Here is an 18,136-nt window from a genome sequence, read left to right as displayed (position 1 = left end):
TTCTCATGGTAAAACAATAGTTTTTCTGTGAGTGACAGCAGTTACATTTGCCAGATGCCTTCACTAAGTAGAATAATGTCTTTCTCACTTGACCCTTCTAACCCTCCAAAAACTAGAATAGAGATAACAGACCACCAATGAAATTCATTGTTCTCAACAATATGTTAGCATTATTACCCAGAAACTAGATCGAAAAAAAAATTGCTCAACAGGTGTTAAGAAAGGTGTAGAAAACGAATTTGAAAACAAAAATCAACAGGGTGGGAGGAGGAGAGGACTTTGGAAAATTCACAAGAGCCGAGTTTTTCCCTCATAACTTTTAGGAAAATGTTTTTTTTTAATGAAATTTAATATAAATTCCTTTCAAAAAGCACATACATTACGATTATTATGAAATTTGTAGGTAAAATCTTTTCCGAAGGAGTGGGAGGATGACTTCGGAAAATTCACAAGATCCAATGTTTTTCCCTTGTAACTTTAAGGAAAACGGATATTTTTTAATGAAATTGTATATATATATATATATATATACCTTTCAAATGGCATGCATTATGGATGCCTAATGTGCCACAAGCCCCTTTTTTTTGTTCGGAAAAAGAGGGGTGGGAGAAACCGGAATTATTGGAAAATGTTTTTCTTTTTTTCGATGATTGAATTACGCTGACCTAATATGCCACAATCTGCAATCAATATATCCAGTGATTTTTAAGAGGTATGTAAAAGATAATTTTACTTGTTTCACACACACAAACACTAACGTGGTTTTATAAGGATTTTGTATCATTCTTTCTCTCCTGTTCAGACTTCATTACCACTAATTTTAATAACTTCAGCATTTTCACTTATTATTCTTTTCAAACTTGTTTGAATTTTCAATCTAATGTTATCCACAATCTAGAAAACTTATTTCTGCAAAATGTTATCTTAAAATATGGGTAAAGAAAAAGCGCCTAATGCAGTTTTGCACATTCAAATACGCATTTATTGCCCCCCACCTTTCCAAACAAGAATAAGGGGCTTATGGCAGATAAGGCACCCATAATGCATGTTGTTTGAAAGGTATTTATATACAATTTCATTAAAAGATATCCATTTTCCTTAAAGTTATGAGGGAAAAAGCATCGGATCTTGAGAATTTTCCGAAGTCCTCCCTCCACCCCTTTGGAAATGTTTTTACCCACAAATTTCGTTATAATCGTAATGTATGCCGTTTGAAAGGTATTTATTTAAAATTTCATTAAAAAACCCAATTTTCCTAAAAGTTATGAGGGAAAAACTCAGATCCTGTGAATTTTCCGAAGTCCTCTCGCCACCCCACCCCGTTGCTTTCCACGCATTTTTGTTTTCATATTCGTTTCCCACACCTTTATTTTTTTACACCCGTTGAGCTATTTTTTATTCGATTTCGTTTCTGGGTAATAATGCCAACATTAACCTATGTCTCTCCTTCTAACTAGTTTGGATAGTTATAAATACTAAAACAGCGTAGGAAGAAGTTGGTTGGCAAAAAAGAGGCGACAACAGACAGAATCCAGTTAGTGAGAGCAACAGTTAGTGAACAGAGTCAACCAGAGTCATTGCCACAAGCAGGCAGCCACTATAGACAAACGGCCAGAGGGAGAAAGAAGGTTAAAACCGGCCAACAATGAGACACAACTTCCCTTGACTCTATAAAGAAAGTTTGCATGTGTGTGTATATGTGTGTGCGTGTGCGCGCTTGTTCCTTATGCATTCTAAAAGCAAATTGCCGATTTTGACATAAGGGGTATCAAAAGATTTAGTAAGCTTTTAGCTACCAACTAAACTATATTTTAATCGATCAACATCAATGGAAATCGTAGCTGTGATACCAGTGCCGGTGGCACATAAGAGAACGAATGTAGCCTTTGCCAGCGCCGTCCTGACTGCCTCTGTGCCAGTGGCACATAAAAAGCACCATCCGATCGTGGCCGTTGCCAGCCTCAACTGGCCTCCGTGCCGGTGGCACGTAAAAAGCACCCACTACACTCATGGAGTGGTTGGCGTTAGGAGGGGCATCCAGCCGTAGAAACATTGCCAGATCAGACTGGGCCTGGTGCAGCCTTCTAGCTTCCCAAACCCAGTTGCACCGTCCAACCCATGCCAGCATGGAAAGCGGATGCCAAACGATGATGATGATGATGATGATGATATTTGCATTATAAAAATATAACATTATCATTTTTCTTTTAGTTACCTATTGTAAACGACATTTTATATTACCACTATAATGACGATGACGTCACATTTTCTCTATGAGTGTGTTCGCATGTTCGTTATCTATGTTAGGCTGATGACTGACAAGTATATGTGTGTGACAGTGTATGTGTCTCTCAGTACACATTTTTGCAACGACTAACACATTCACACAAACACACACACATTTCAAGACAAAGAACAATACACGCAGGGAGAGAGATAGGTTTCAGGTGTACATTAATGTATGCATGTGTGTTTCTTAGATTATGTATGTAACGTCCCCACCCCCAACAGTGAAATGCGCCGATATTGAAAGTTTACTTGTAGCCTTGAATTCAAACAACCAGCTACGTTCACTTTCAAGTACTACCAATATGAAAATTTGGCTCATTTAACACCACTATTATTATTGTTGTTATCATTCGTGTATCACCTGGTTAACTATACGGGTGACCAGGCTAATGCCGATACTGCCAGATATTTTGAGCATCTCTGCAGTAATTCCTGATGGGCCGGGGGCTTTCCCTGTCTTCATAATTTTAATTGCTTTAACTACCAAGGTACTGTCAACTCGGATAGCTGGTCCCTCTGTTGGGTCGACAACCGACAGGCTCTCTTTCTCCCATTCATTTTCTTTGTTCAGCAACCTTTCATAGTGGCATCTTCAAACCTCTCTCGTTGCAGCCTCATTTAGTGCAAGAGAACCATCATCCATGCAGACACATTTCTCTCCTACAACATCACGATTCTCTCTCACACACTGTCTTGCAACATGAAATACCTCAAGTCTTTAGTCCTCACGGTGCTGAACATTGGCAAGTTCTTTCTTATCTGCTTCCCCTCTGGCTAAATAAACCTGACGTTTAGCTTCTCTTCTGGCAGTCTGATACAATTCTCTGCTACCACCATTCTTCCAGGTGATACACGAAGGAGTCATACCCAATGACTGGTGTAGCAGCACTATAGTCAACTGCTACAAAGGAAATGGTGACGCTTTAGATACAAATAATTACAGAGGTATCAAGCTCTTGGATCAGGTAATGAAGATCATGGAGAGGGTCATAGCCCAACTAATTAGGGAGAGAGTCAGTTTGGATGAGATGCAGTTTGGTTTCGTACCAGGGAAAAGCACCACTAATGCTATATTTCTGGTTAGACAGCTGCAGGAGAAATACCTAGCCAAAGATAAGCCCCTGCACCTGGCTTTCGTTGACATGGAGAAAGCCTTTGACAGGGTCCCCCGTTCCCTTATCTGGTGGTCAATGAGGAAACTAGGGATAGATGAATGGTTAGTGAGAGCTGTGCAAGCCATGTACAGGGACGCTGTCAGTAAGGTGAGGGTTGGCAACGAGTACAGTGAAGAATTCTGGGTAGAGATAGGGGTCCACCAAGGCTCAGTCCTCATCCCCCTCCTATTTACCATAGTCCTCCAGGCAATAACGGAGGAATTCAAGACAGGATGCCACTGGGAGCTCCTCTATGCTGATGACCTTGCTCTAATTGCTGAGTCACTATCAGAACTAGAGAAGTTTCAAGTGTGGAAACAAGGTTTAGAATCGAAGGGCCCTAGAGTCAACCTTAACTAAAACCAAAGTCCTAATAAGTAGGAAGTCAGGCAAACCACAAATGCCTTCAGGTAGATGGCCCTGCTCGATCTGTAGAAAAGGCGTAGGTAGAAACTCTATAAGATGTACCCAGCATAAGCTATGGACACATAAGAGGTGCAGCAATATCAAAGGAAGGCTAACTAGGAGGATGGTTTTCATATGTGGCAGATGCTCGGGAGCTATAAATAACACTGAAAATGTGCAGAGAACAACTTCTGCCACATTCCAGGGAGAAAAACTAGAAGTAGTTGATAGCTTCCATTACCTAGGTGACCAAGTCAGTAGCAGGGGAGGGTGCACTGAAAGTGTAGCTGCTAGAATAAGAATAGCCTGGGTTAGGTTCAGGGAGCTCTTACCTCTGCTGCTGACAAAGATCCTCTCGCTCAGAGTAAATTCTGTTTCATCTTATTAAACTTTCTTGATGTTCTCCAAGAGATTCCTCACACTGATGAGAATGATAATGCATAAATTTAATTATAATTACTATGATTAAAATTTGTTTCTTACACATTCGCATTGTTTTTCGAAATGTACGTATGCATTGAATCCAGTTTTGTAATAAATCTATTTCTGATTCAGCATTTTTTCTCCATTTTTATACTTCTTTATGGTATAGATTTATACGTATAACGAATCTTCTCAAATATTATTTTCATATTGTTATTACTTGCTCTGGCTGACTTTTATGAATATGATGAATCTTTATTACAAATAATGTTTTCTCTCTTTTTGGATCCCCCCCACCAAGTTTGAATTGTTCTTTCTGAACTCAGTTTTTCTCTTATATATATATATATATATATATATTATATATATATATATATATATATATATATATATACATATTTCCCAGGTTCGTAATCTCTGTATTTTTCTACGTAGATTAAAAAAAAATTTGAAAAAAAGTTACAAATTAAGAAATTACGGTGGAAATAGAGGGATACTAAAATTTTGAAAACGTCATTTCTGGACGAAATCGTATTAACTCACCTTAATATGATGAAACAAAACGTAGTTTGTGATCCTTCTTTAGAACAGAAAGCACTTTCATTGAAACCCATGCAAATTGTAGCCTCACCCTTCACTATTAAACAAAAAATAACTTCTATTATTCCATGAACTATTTATCAGCTGTGCCGATTATGCACATAAGAAAGGAGCAAATAATACAAGTGCTTCTAGGTCATATACCCAGGCAACGCCAGGATGCATTGCTAATATGGTATAAAGCACTTGGATCTTTTCTGTTGCTGTCACAGTTTTCTATTTTTTATTTTTATTTGGTTTCTATTTTGTTCAAATTTGGTGTGCACTGCACTTATGTGTTCTGATTATGATAATGAAAGTCATTTTTGCCCCAAATCTTTCTATATATAAACGGCAAAATATCTGTCTGTGTGTGAGTGTCCTTTATACAAATCCACAATTTTTCAGTTAGAGGGCTCGCACTTTCTATGGTCATTCAAAACCGTCCAAGGGTGGTTGTGAAGATCTTTTCATTTCCCCAGTTACCCCTGAAAGCTATTTTTAAAAAATCGATAAACCGACCCCTTATGTTTCAGGTAAGGAGTCTTTAATACAAGGGACATAACTCACTTAATCCAGCAGTTTAAATCTAAAGAAATTAAAACATTGCAAGGGAAATAACTCATTAAAACTCTGCATTTCTTTCCCATTGTTGTGCACCACACCTCAATACTGTACCAGACCAATTTATCCAATTTAGGACCGGATCTGTCCCGGATTCTGGATTTTCCAGTTTCCCAGAGAATTTCTAAACTTTTGCTTAAAATCTCTATATCTATAAATGGCAAAATGGCTGTTTTTTGATTGGACGGAGATAATTTTACACCTGTCAGTTTGCTGCACGTGCGCATTTGCAGACGGTCTGTATGACTGCACATTTTTAAGTTATTGAAATTGCCAAAATTGAAGAAAATATCTTACAAACTATAGAATTTTCTCAATAAAGCAAAGAGAAAAGGATGTTTTATAAACACATTCTACCAGTATACGAAGTTTAAAACTTTTTAGTTACCTAGAAATTATGTGAAAAACTGCCGTTCAAACCGAAAAGATCCAAATGAATTTCAAAGACGGATTGAGCGTGAAAAATTACCGAATTCTTTCGGAAAAGGGCCGTGAAAAGTGACGTTCTTTGTTCGGCAATTTCCGTAAAACTTTTTCGCGCGCGTGTGAATGTATATTTATGTATATAAGTATATGTATGTATTTATGTGCATGTATGTATATTTCTGTATGTATGCGTTTCACACATGCACATAAACACATACATATACAAAAAATTACATAAACATAAGCGGTTCAGCTGAAAAATAAATATTTACGAAAATTGCCGAACAAATAGTTTCAGTTTTAAGAACGCGGAAGTGTTGCCAGCATTGCCTGAATATATCTAATTGGAAGGATTCACTTTGGATGTAAATTTTCTAAATATCTGTCAGCAAAAGAAAGATCCGCGATAACTTGTGTGATAGGCGGACACAGCTTGAGAGAAAGACAAAACTAATTAGAGATTAAAAAGAAAAGGCAGCTCGTCAAGAAAATCTCTGTTGGAGACGGCAGTAATATTTATACTGAGAGGTAATGTTATCGCCATTTAAATGTGAGTGCCCTTTGAACAGACGATACTGCGCTTTGCACTCTATATTGCAAACAGAGATCGAACTATCTACTACTCTGGCTCAGAGATTCTTACACCGGTGACATAACAACAAAATTATGAATTACGGTTTTGGTAAGGTGTTAATTTTCTTAATTTAAACTTGGTTACATTTTTATGTAGCAATGGAATTATATGATTAGTGTTTTTGGGTGGGCTTTCTGCTAGTATATGTAATACTGGTTTTATATATGTACATATACACACACACACACACACATATATATATAGATATATATATATATATAATCTTGAGATCACAGCGATCCCACCCACAATCCTGAATCTGAAAATCATGAGCACTCGTGGATCACGTAAGGTGGAAAGCGCCTATGAGGTGTCATGGAAGGCTTGGCAAAACTTCCTCAACCACCCTTTAAAAAAGTTTTTTTTTTACGCCCCCCACCTTTTCGGCTACGGGGAATACGAATCTGCAAAAAAATTGGCAAAAACCGACATTTCTTAATTACCACCCCACCTCCATTCCCTTCATTTTAAACTTTTTTAAGAATTTTTTTCTTCAAAATATTCGGAAAAATACGGAGATTATGATTCTGTAAAAAATTTCCCAAAATCTTTATAGATTTTTTTCCCCCTAAATATGTGGAAAAATATGGATATTATGACTCGGACAAAAATTTCAAAACATTTCTGTACTTATGATTAGGTTTAGGGTTAGGGAAAAAAGTCAAAAGTGAAGAAGCTGGGGTGGGGGTGGGGGATTTTACAATGCCGATTTTTGGCAATTTTCCCGAAAACGGGGATTTTTGGCAAAAAAATTTTTTTACGTAAACAAATTTTGGAGAAAATGGGGGTGTGGCGGAAGTCTTTCCGAAGTCTTATTGGATCTAAAATTTTGTACAAGCATTGTTGACATTTTGCATGGGTTTTGGTCAATGATGATCATCGTCGGTCTCGAGTGGACAGTCATCATTATCATATATGCACAAAATTCAAAGGTGGGCGTCGTTAATCGAAAAGTTAACTTCGTTAAGCGTTAACCAGTTTATCCTTTAAAAATGTTTCGGAAGTTATCGACAAACTGTCAACGTTAATTTTTACCGGCTTTCCTTCGATATAACGCGATAACTTTTGACAGTTCAACTTGGATATCTTCGGTATAACTCGACAATTCACTTCGGAAATCTCTATGACTGCTGCTAAATTGAGAGGTGGAGAAGAAAGATAATGGGTTGTGTGTGCGTGCTTGTTCTTGTCTGTGTGTGTGCCTGTTCTGTTTTTATGAATGTATGTGTTGTGGAATATAGATATAACGAAATTATGTCAGTAAAAAGCCGGCACTGTACGTAAATAAACGGCGTAAATTAAAGCGTAAATAAACGAAAGACGACGTAAATACACGAAGTTGACGTCTGACGTCAGATTTCTCTACTTTCACTTCTGACACCCAAAGGCATGACAGTGCCAAAAAGCCTGATTCATGTGTGTATGTGAAATCCGCAAATGGCGATCCTTCGGTATAAGTACTCATGTGACTTTGTGGTAAGTAGCTTGTTTACCAACCACATGGTTCCGGGTTCAGTCCCACTGCGTGGCACCTTGGGCAAGTGTCTTCTATTATAGCCTCGGCCGACCAAAGCCTTGTGAGTGGATTTGGTAGACGGAAAGAGAAAGAAGCTCGTCGTATATATGTATATATATATATATATATATATATATATATATAATATATATGCGTGTGTGTGTTTGTCCCCCTAGCATTGCTTGACAACCGATGCTGGTGTGTTTATGTCCCCGTTACTTAGCGGTTCGGCAAAAGAGACCGATAGAATAAGTACTGGGCTTACAAAAAAAAAAAGAATAAGTCCCGGGGTCGAGTTGCTCGATTAAAGGCGGTGCTCCAGCATGGCCGCAGTCAAATGACTGAAACAAATAAAAAGAAAAAGAAAAAAGAAAGATAATAGAAACCCGTTTCTCCCCCCCCCCCCCATATATTAAAAAAATCACTTTCTTGAAATGTATCCGGTTCTTACACCGAAGTTACGCCTCCGCAAATTTCCAAGCAGAAAACATAATCGAAGTTTTTGCATCGCTAGTCAATGTTTTTTTTTAACCACTAAAGAGGAGAAAAGGAGGGACTATACAAAGCATTTTATGAATTTCAAAAGGAGGGACCCTAGAAACAAAGTCAGTTTTTGCTCTAAAACCACCTTTAAAAAGTGCTAAAACTATATGATCAGCCCTTTTAAGATCTTTAGAACCCCAAAACGGTGGACATGGTGGGCCGTCACCCCGTCCATGTTTTTTTTTTTTTTGCAGAAACCCACATCGCCAGGTCGGCGCTCCTTTAGAAACGCACCGCTCCAAGAAAATAAAATGCAATTTAAAAAAAAGCTTTAAAAATGGAAAATATGTACAAAATAAATGATGCAAGCAAAAAAATTAGAAAGATTCAACCATTTTTAAATATTTTATACTAAAAAATAAAACAGGAACGGGAAACGGGCACTGGTGAATACAAACACGTCGGACGATACAAGGGGCGGTAATTTACTTTTACCAATCAGGTATTATTAATGATACGAGGGACCCGACAATATCGTCTGCAAATTGTAAGAAGGCCGTTTCACAACCTATCTCTTGAAATTCAATTTAGATTTCGACCGACGGATTTAAAAAATAATTTTTTGTAACTAAACACTTTCAAACTTCGTACACTGGTAGAATGTGTTTATAAAACATCTTTTTCTCTTGGCTTTACTGAGAAAATTCCATAGTTTGTAAGATATTTGTTGTTTTTTCTTCAATTTCTGCAATTTCAACAAATCAATGTCGTCTATTGAGGTGAAAACATTCTGTGCTATATGAATATCTCCCTCGTTTAAGAAACAGATTGGGTTTATTTACATTTGTGAAGAAAAAAATGATTTCGTTCGCCCCCACCCCTAACCCTAAAACAGATTGAAATGCAATAGATCGATACTAGGGTCATAATTATGGGTGACAATTTCATATGACACCGCTAGAAAAACTGCCGTTCAAACCGAAAAGATCCACATCTTTTTTTCTTAGCATTTTTGAGAACAACTTATATTTACAAAGTTATTTCACGTTAAAGTTGTCCTATTTCAGTAATTTCAACCAATCAGTGATGTGTATTCAGCTGAATAAAATTACTGCTGTTGATTGTCAACAACAACTATCGGCTGTGTATATTTCATTTGACATTTATTCGTCGTTCGTGCATTAAAAAAGGAAAAAAGCGGAACACGAATCTCCGAATATACACAATAATATTTATTTTCGCCGAATCGCCTTTCATCATGCTGGATAGCCGGGTAATAGGACGCCTGGGGTAGAAACAATCACATGTTGGTTGAAATCACATTTGTGAAACTTTCACACAACTCGCCAAGTCTATTTGCCTTCACAAAGAGCTTGTCTGTCACGTCTGTTTCTCTCAGCAGCAGGAAGCAAAAATAAAGAATAGTGGTAAAAGCAAGCTACTGCTGATTACTGCACATTCGCATAAGGGACTTCCGGCTGGCCTTCCGGAAGACACTAATCCTTTCACATGCACTGATGAACATCCCAAAATGGTGCCTGAAACCTGGAGTCACTACAAGGCTCCCCCTTGAGTGCGGAGCACGAGAATATAAAGATTGTAATGGCACCAGAAACAACATGGCTACCGATCACCCACAAGATGTGTGTACTACTTAAGAAGAGTGGTCCCGGTGTGTGCACTTGTGTACTCGCCATCCGTGCTAACTAGTCGTGACTAGTCGATCCCTACAACGACTATGTAGCAAAGTAAATAAAACACAAAGTAAATAAAACACAAAGGATCTTTTCCTTTCGAACGGCAGTTTGTATCATAATTTCTAGGTAACTAAAAAGTTTTAAACTTCGTATACTGGTAGAATGTGTTTATAAAACAACATTTTCTCTTGGTTTTATTGAGAAAATTCTATAGTTTGTAAGATATTTCGTCTGAAAATCTGAGCATTTCAGCAATTTTAACCAATCGATTACCTCCATTGAACTAAAATCATTTGCTGCATCTAAAACTGAGACAACATCCTATCACTAACCCTCAACCTAACCCTAACCCTAATTTTTTTTTTTTAATTGTTAAATTAATTTAATTGTTACGCGTGTAAAAAAAACCGAAAGCAATGGAAAATAATTTAAACAATTAACAAACAAAATAATTCTATAATTTTATACACACGCTTTCTGTATGTATACGGAAAGCGTGTGTATTAAATTATAGAATTATTTTGTTTGTTAATTGTTTAAATTATTTTCCATTACTTTTGGGTTTTTTTACACGCGTAACAATTAAATTAATTTAACAATTAAGAAAAAAAACATTTAGGGTTAGGGTTAGGTTGAGGGTTAGTGACAGGATGTTGTCTCAGTTTTAGACGCAGCAAATGATTTTAGCTCAAAAGAAAGCATAGGATTGGTTAAAATTCGAAAAATTAAACTACGTTAAACAAACAAATTACAATTTTCTCAAGAAAGCCAAGAGAAAAAAATGTTTTATTTTGACACATTCTACCAGTATATGAAGTTTTAAAGTGTTTAGTTAACTAGAAATTGTCTGCCATTCAAAAGGAAAAGATCCAACACAAAAACACAAAGTAAATAATTTTTTTAAACAAAATAAATGAAACACAAAGTAAGGATCGACTTGTCACGACTAGCTAGCGCAGATGCGCGAGTATGCGAGTGCGTGCACCGGGACCACTCTTCTTAAGTAGTACCCAAGATGTGGCACAAAATATGATAACTCAAAAAGAAATGTAATTACAATATAAATGAGCATGCACAAAAAAATTTTTTTTTCCAAAATGTTCAATAACAAAATATTGAATTGTCCAGTACACATGAGAACGGTATCGAAATTGATCAAGAATGTGGTTGTTTATTACTATTTCCATCACCTTTGAGAAACTGGAATTAGTTATAGTTGTTGATAAAGTTGTTGTCGTTGTTATGTATCCATATGTAGGTCCTCTTCAAACAGATCTACAGCATGAAGGCAGTCAGTTGATTGAATAACTTATGCTCTTTAGATCCATAGCTCAAAATTTACTATGTCCAAACCTAGCTGATTTATAATTCACAGATCCACAGCTCAAGACATACAATGTCTCCATTGCTCTGATCAGCAATACTGAGTATTCCACCATGCAAGAGTTAATTGTAACCAGGCCGGCTGTAGAAAGCAGAGTAACTCACCTAACTTACAAGCACAATACTTTGGTTAATTGTTCTTTTTAGTATTAAGAAGAATATCCAACTACAAATAAGAGCTGCTTTAGAAAGTCTGAAGTTTTCAATGTTTATGTAGTTTCATGTTAGGACAATGTAAAAACTATTACAGTTTTTACATATTGTTGTTGAGCTCATTTTATCAGTTTCTTTCAACTCTTTATTTTTGTTTCTTTCTCTTACCAGGTACTGGAAGTGGTGTTAGTACTTTTAAAATTGATGGTAGAACTTATACTGAGAAAGATATTTTATGTAAGCTTATTCAGGGTGATAGTGGATGGATTAAACAATGTTTTACACAAAATCCACGTTTGGTAAGCTGCTCCTTTATTGTTTTCCCCTAATGCACCTATTTATTATTTTATTTTTATGATCAGGTTCACTTCCACCACTTGGAACATTGGGCAATTGTCTTTTTGCTATAGCCCTAGAGCAATCAAATCCTTGTGAGTGGATTTAGTAGACAGAAACTGAAAGATGCCCATCCCAATATGTATGTGTGTTTGTGGTTTGTATGCATATATGTGTGTATGTTTGTGTCTGGACAATAGTTGTAAACAAATAGTTGTTAGTGAATCTTACCATATTTGAAGCAGTGTCCTTCATTCCCTATCTTTCATCTTTTGATATCTATTGTCCATGCTGACATGGGTTCTTCTTTATAGACCTATACAGCTATCAGGAGATATTACCGTGTTTCAAAACAGGTGAGGGTTGTTCACAGAAAGAGCATCCAACCATAGAAAATCTACCTCAACAAATTGTGTCTTGCCAAATTGGTAAATTGGATGTTAAAAGAATAACAAAAGCAATGATGATGAATGTTAAAAGTTCTTAACAAATTGCATTTTTTAGCCTATTATATTTCCATTTCCTTCAATTACTTCTCCATCTCTTCCTTATCATTATCATCATTAGGTATTGTTTTATGTCAAAAGTTTTGCAATACTTTGGTAACTTACTTTGTTTGTCAAGTTACAACAAAAGTAGCCTAGCATTCAAAGTAGGAGCCGTCTTATTGCACTGTCTGAAACCACCTTTCTGCCAGTTCTTTGATCCCATGCTAATGCCAGTTCTTGTCCTTTGAGACAAAGAACTCCTTCACTGAAGCTTCCACCCCCTCTTGGTTGATGAAGCATCACAAACACAGGAAGTGAGGCATAGATCAGAACAAGTAATAATCTCAGGGAGATATTTTTCCACAATCCTAATATACATAAGCAGCAGTTAAGAAAGGGCCAGTTTCTGAAACTTGCCACCAAACATGGGCATTTTGAACACAAAGTGGTGCTTTCCGTCTAATGGACTTACGAAAGGATAATTTCCTACGAGTTCCAGATGGCCAAACCATTGTTACTAACCTATACTCCAAACAGCTGGAGCAGATGTATGCCATTGTATGATAGAAATATCTAGCATTGGTTAAACGACAGTGAGCTTTCCTGCAACAAGACAATGCAGGACCTCACACCACTTGAACAAGCTAGAATAAATTCTAGGAATTAGAGGGAATTGAACTGATTCCACATCCCGCTTACAGTTTGGACCCAGCTCCCTCAGATTTATTACATTTTTTGCTATCCTGAAAGATGTCTTACATATGTTTTAACACTATAACAGTGCATTCTGCCATCCTAAATATCTCCTTAGGCAAAGCTATGCTGGACAAATGAATTGTGGCTCTTGTCTATAATTTCAGCTAACAAACTAATTGCTGATACATGCTGATATCTACCAAGTGATAATAAATCACAATATGCGCAGTGAAGAACAAGAAACAGAATGATAAGACATATATTCATTCTTAATACATTCTGGCCGATTCCAGTTTCAATATAGTAATCACAGTTGTATTTCATTGTTGAAGAACTCACTGCAGATGAGTGTGTGTTCATAACAAAAAAAATTAAATTGTAACTAAATTGTACTATCCTACTTACATTGATTTTAAGAGAAGCTATGAATACTCATTACTTATCAGTTTCCCAATTAACCCTTTCATTACTGTATTTATTTTGAGATGCTCTGTTTCTTTCAATTGATTTTAGATATAACAAATAATTTAGCAAAATAACTTAGTTGTCATTAAGCTATTGTTAGGAACATAAATTGTGACTAAGGTTTGGTGGAAGATTTTAATTCAAACTTATGAAAACAAGACATTTGTACTCCAGAGTCAGAGGTGGTTTCAGTCGGGTTGGTAATGAAAGGGTTAAATAAATAGCTTCACTAACTTTTTTGAAAGATCAGGTCATTATGAAGTTATAATTTTCACAAGTTCAGCTGCTTCATTTTCTATAAAGAAGCTTTCCCCGACTCTCTTTCTCTTTGTTGTATACCTTCCCTTTGCATCTAATTTATCTCCTACTGTTCTGATCTTTTTTTAAAATATTTTTCCTCATTATCTCACACCGTCTCAAATTTAGCAATTTTGACATGCTTTCACTTTAATCTCTGCAGATTCCTCAAAACAGTGTATGTGGTCTAAGTTTCCTGTCTATTGCTTGTCGGCTGGGTGACATAGCTACAGTGAAATTGCTGATAGAAAACAATGCTCAATGCAATGTAAATGCATTTGATAAAAATGGCTTTACACCCTTACATTATGCTGTGCTTGGGTAAGTTCAGAAGTATTTAAGATCTCCAGATCTATGTTGTTTCAAAATTGGCTTGAATGAAAGAAAGATTAAATATGCAAAGATGACATAGTAGGAATATGATATGGTAATATATATTCAACAGGACACATCAATACAGGCATTCATCATCATTATCACCATTATCATTTTCCATGCTAGCACTAGTCAAATGGTTTGACAGGAACTGGCAAGCCAGAGGAGTGTGCCAAACCCTACTGTCAGCTTTGGTATGGCTTCTGCAGCTGGATGCACTTCCTAATGCCTAACCTGAAGGAGAGAGGCTTCTTAGGGGCCTTCAAAACATGAATTAGCATGAAAACTGAATCAAACAATACATGTAACTCTCACTAAATGTGTTGAGTGCCCTTTTCCCTCATTTGGCCACTCATATATTATGTCTCTTCTATTTTTTAATTAATATAAACCTTCCACTAGGAGGGAGCCGGTTTCTAACAAAGATACAAGGTTCCATCTTTGGGATGTAGTTAACACAGACAAATTCACATTTGGAACTTGAGGAAAGTCTTGCATATTTTTATTGTTCCACTCACAGATTGCACCTGTAATATATGAATTAGCTGGTTGATTTCCCTTTCTGAAAATCCCAGTTTATCTAGATTCTCCTATAAGCATTTACTAACAAAACCTAGTGCTCCAATTATTATTGGTATGAATATGAATTCATAGTCTGGATATAGAAGCTGGGGGTTTCGAAGCAGTTGTCCATAGATATCCTCTTTTTCTTTGATTTTCAAAGAGATATTTATATCTGCAGGGCAGCTGACCTCTATGATGGTACATACCTTTACCCCTCTGTCCCAAACAACAATGTTCAGCCTGTTATGTTTATATTTGACAGCTGTTTGATGGGAATATTCCACTAGTATTCCTTGAATTGGTGTTTATGAATATACTCCATAACAGAGGGATTTTTAAAGTTTATTTCAGGACAGTCTTTTTTGTGGATGGCATAGTATATTGTTTAAGCAATAACATAGTGTCACATAGGGGGGTAGCACTGTGACGACATTTTAGGACAGCTGCTGATCACATGTGTGATGTCTTCCACAGAAACATGACATAGCCTACACATATGGTTACACCTTGGGATTACAAGAACGTCACTGTTTTTCTTGTTCACCATGCATGGGTGGAAAATAAAACACACATTTAGATCAGTCAAATATGCTTGGGACATATCTAATCTGTAGTAAAGAATTTTCACTGCAGTTTGCAGTAGCAAAATATTTTCTGAAAATTTTAACCAACACATACCCTTATTATAAGTCCGTTGACAATGAAAAGCTCACACGCACATACTAATCAAAAGTTATGTCCCTTGTTTTGGAAATGTCATAAGCAACATGCCTATTTACACATTTAATTCCAAATAGATTAACACATGTCCCTTACTTGTAATGGAAGAATCACCTAAAGCTATGATGAGCTGAATGACAGCACAAACCTGATCTCAGTCAGTTAAATGTAATTTTTCTTCTATTATAAAATAAATCTCTTATGCAAAAATTTATTCACTAAGACTTCTTTCACACAGAAAACTTGAATTAAAATGTGATCTTTTTCCTCTCTCTCAAACCCACCACATGAATACACAAACTAATATGTTTTCAGTAAAACTATTACATGAAACATGGGCTGTAACTGCAGAAGACATATGAAAGCTTGAAAGAAATGAAGCTAATATGTTTTGCTGGATATGCAATGTCAGTAAGCACATATGACAGAGTGTAAGCATCTTGAGGGAAAAATTGGGCATCAGATGTGCAGGAGAGAAGATTGCACTGGTATGGTCATGTGATGCATATGGACGGGGATAGTCATGTAAAGAAGTGCTGATTTCTAACTATGGAGGGATCCTGTGGAAGAGGTAGACCTAGAAAGACAGCGATGGTGTTGAGTGACTTAGAATAAGTCCTCAACACCACCATTCTTTCCTCTAAGTTTTTTAGTCATTGCTTGGGTGGGATGATTTCCCACTCCTACGCAGTGTTCAATTTCTTCGCCATGCTTTGAAGAAAAAGTTCAGGAAACAGTTCAAAACAACAAAAGTCCAAACAAAGTCAAAAAACACTTTGAAGGAAGACAAAAAGAGCAGAAAGACAAAGAAGAGAAAATGAAAGAAGGAAGACTGTTCAAAACATGGAAACACACAATTCCGGCCAACCGGTACTCCTGGCCAAAAGGTACTCCAAAAGTGAACAGGGACACAGCAACAGGAACACAACTTCAAAAAAATCCACCACAAACTGGTAAAAATTCAAAATATTTTTCAATAAAACTTCACAATTTCAGTTCTTCAGTGCAAGACTGCGGCAAAGCAACGTCTTAACAACACCAGTGCAAAAGTAGAACTAACTAACTATATAGTTTTATTCTTTTACTTGTTTCAGTCATTTGGCTCTGGTCATGCTGGAGCTCTACTTTGAAGGGTTTTAGTTGAACAAATGGTAATGGGGGAAAAAACACAGACACACACACACTCTTCTTTCCGTTTCTGTCTACCAAATCCACTCACAAGGCTTCGGTCAGCTTGAGACTATAGTAGAAGACACTTGCCCAAAGTGTCACATAGTGAAACTAAACCCGGAACCATGTAGTTGGTCAGCAAGCTTCTTACCACATAGCCACACCTGCACCTATATGTGTGTGTATATATATATATATGTGTGTGTGTGTGTATATATATATATATATATATATATGTGTGTGTGTGTATATATATATATATATGTGTGTGTGTGTGTGTATATATATATATATGTGTGTGTGTTGTGTGTGTTATATATATATATATATATGTTGTGTGTGTGTGTGTATATATATATATATGTGTGTGTGTGTGTATATATATGTGTGTGTGTGTGTATATATATATATATTTGTGTGTGTGTATATATATATATATATTTGTGTGTGTGTATGTATATATATATATATATTTGTGTGTGTGTGGTGTATATATATTATATATATATGTGTGTGTGTGTATATAATATATATATATATCTATATATATATTTGTGTGTATGTATATATCTATCTATCTATCTATCTATATATATATATATATATATATATATATATTTTCATCATGACAGATCGCTAGCCACTGCACATTCTTTATTTTCTCTCCTTGTTTCTCTCTGTGTTCCTTTCTGTGGAAGAGTGTAGGCTTGAAACGTTAAAGACTTTTTCACTTCGCGAGTGTTATGCTAATACATCTGTTTGTTGTCTACACCACCTGTCTTCGTCTTTAGTTTTTTTGTGAATTCTCCTATATATATATATATATATATATTATATATATATATATATATAGGGAGAATTCACAAAAAACTAAAAAACTATATTCACAAAAAAACTATATATATATATATCATCATCATCATCATCATCGTTTAACGTCCGTTTTCCGCGCTAGCACGGGTTGGATGGTTCGACCGGGGTCTGGGAAGCCAGGGGCCGCTCCAGGCTCCAGTCTGATCTGGCAGAGTTTCTACGGCTGGATGCCCTTCCTAACGCCAACCACTCCGTGAGTGGAGTGGGTGCTTTTTACGTGCACAGGGGCCGGGGGGTCCGGCATCGGTCACGATCGGTTCGAGCTTTTAACGTGCCAGCGGCACGGGGGCAACGGGATCCGGGGTACTTTGGGGATCCGGGGTACTTTTAATGGGTAGGGGTGGGGAAGGTTGGGGGGTAAGGAGGAACGATGGCAGGAAGGGTTG

At 36.6% G+C, this 18,136-nt stretch overlaps 1 protein-coding gene across 2 annotated transcripts in view; it reads left to right on the top strand.

Moving 5' to 3' along the window:
- The first annotated feature begins 6,221 nt into the window (after positions 1 to 6,221).
- The window catches only part of LOC115221243 (ankyrin-3-like), an 85,236-nt gene continuing 73,321 nt past the window's right edge, over positions 6,222 to 18,136 (top strand). For both annotated transcript variants that reach the window (XM_036510885.1, XM_036510884.1), the window contains exons 1-3: positions 6,222 to 6,582; positions 11,938 to 12,065; positions 14,212 to 14,369. In XM_036510885.1, the coding sequence (XP_036366778.1) occupies positions 6,567 to 6,582; positions 11,938 to 12,065; positions 14,212 to 14,369 (302 nt within the window). In that variant the 5' untranslated portion in view covers positions 6,222 to 6,566. The remainder of the gene's footprint in view (positions 6,583 to 11,937; positions 12,066 to 14,211; positions 14,370 to 18,136) is intronic.

This window comes from Octopus sinensis, linkage group LG18, assembly GCF_006345805.1.
Source record: "Octopus sinensis linkage group LG18, ASM634580v1, whole genome shotgun sequence".
In the NCBI taxonomy this organism is placed as follows: Eukaryota; Metazoa; Mollusca; class Cephalopoda; order Octopoda; family Octopodidae; genus Octopus; species Octopus sinensis.
This window is presented reverse-complemented; position numbering and strand designations above follow the sequence as displayed.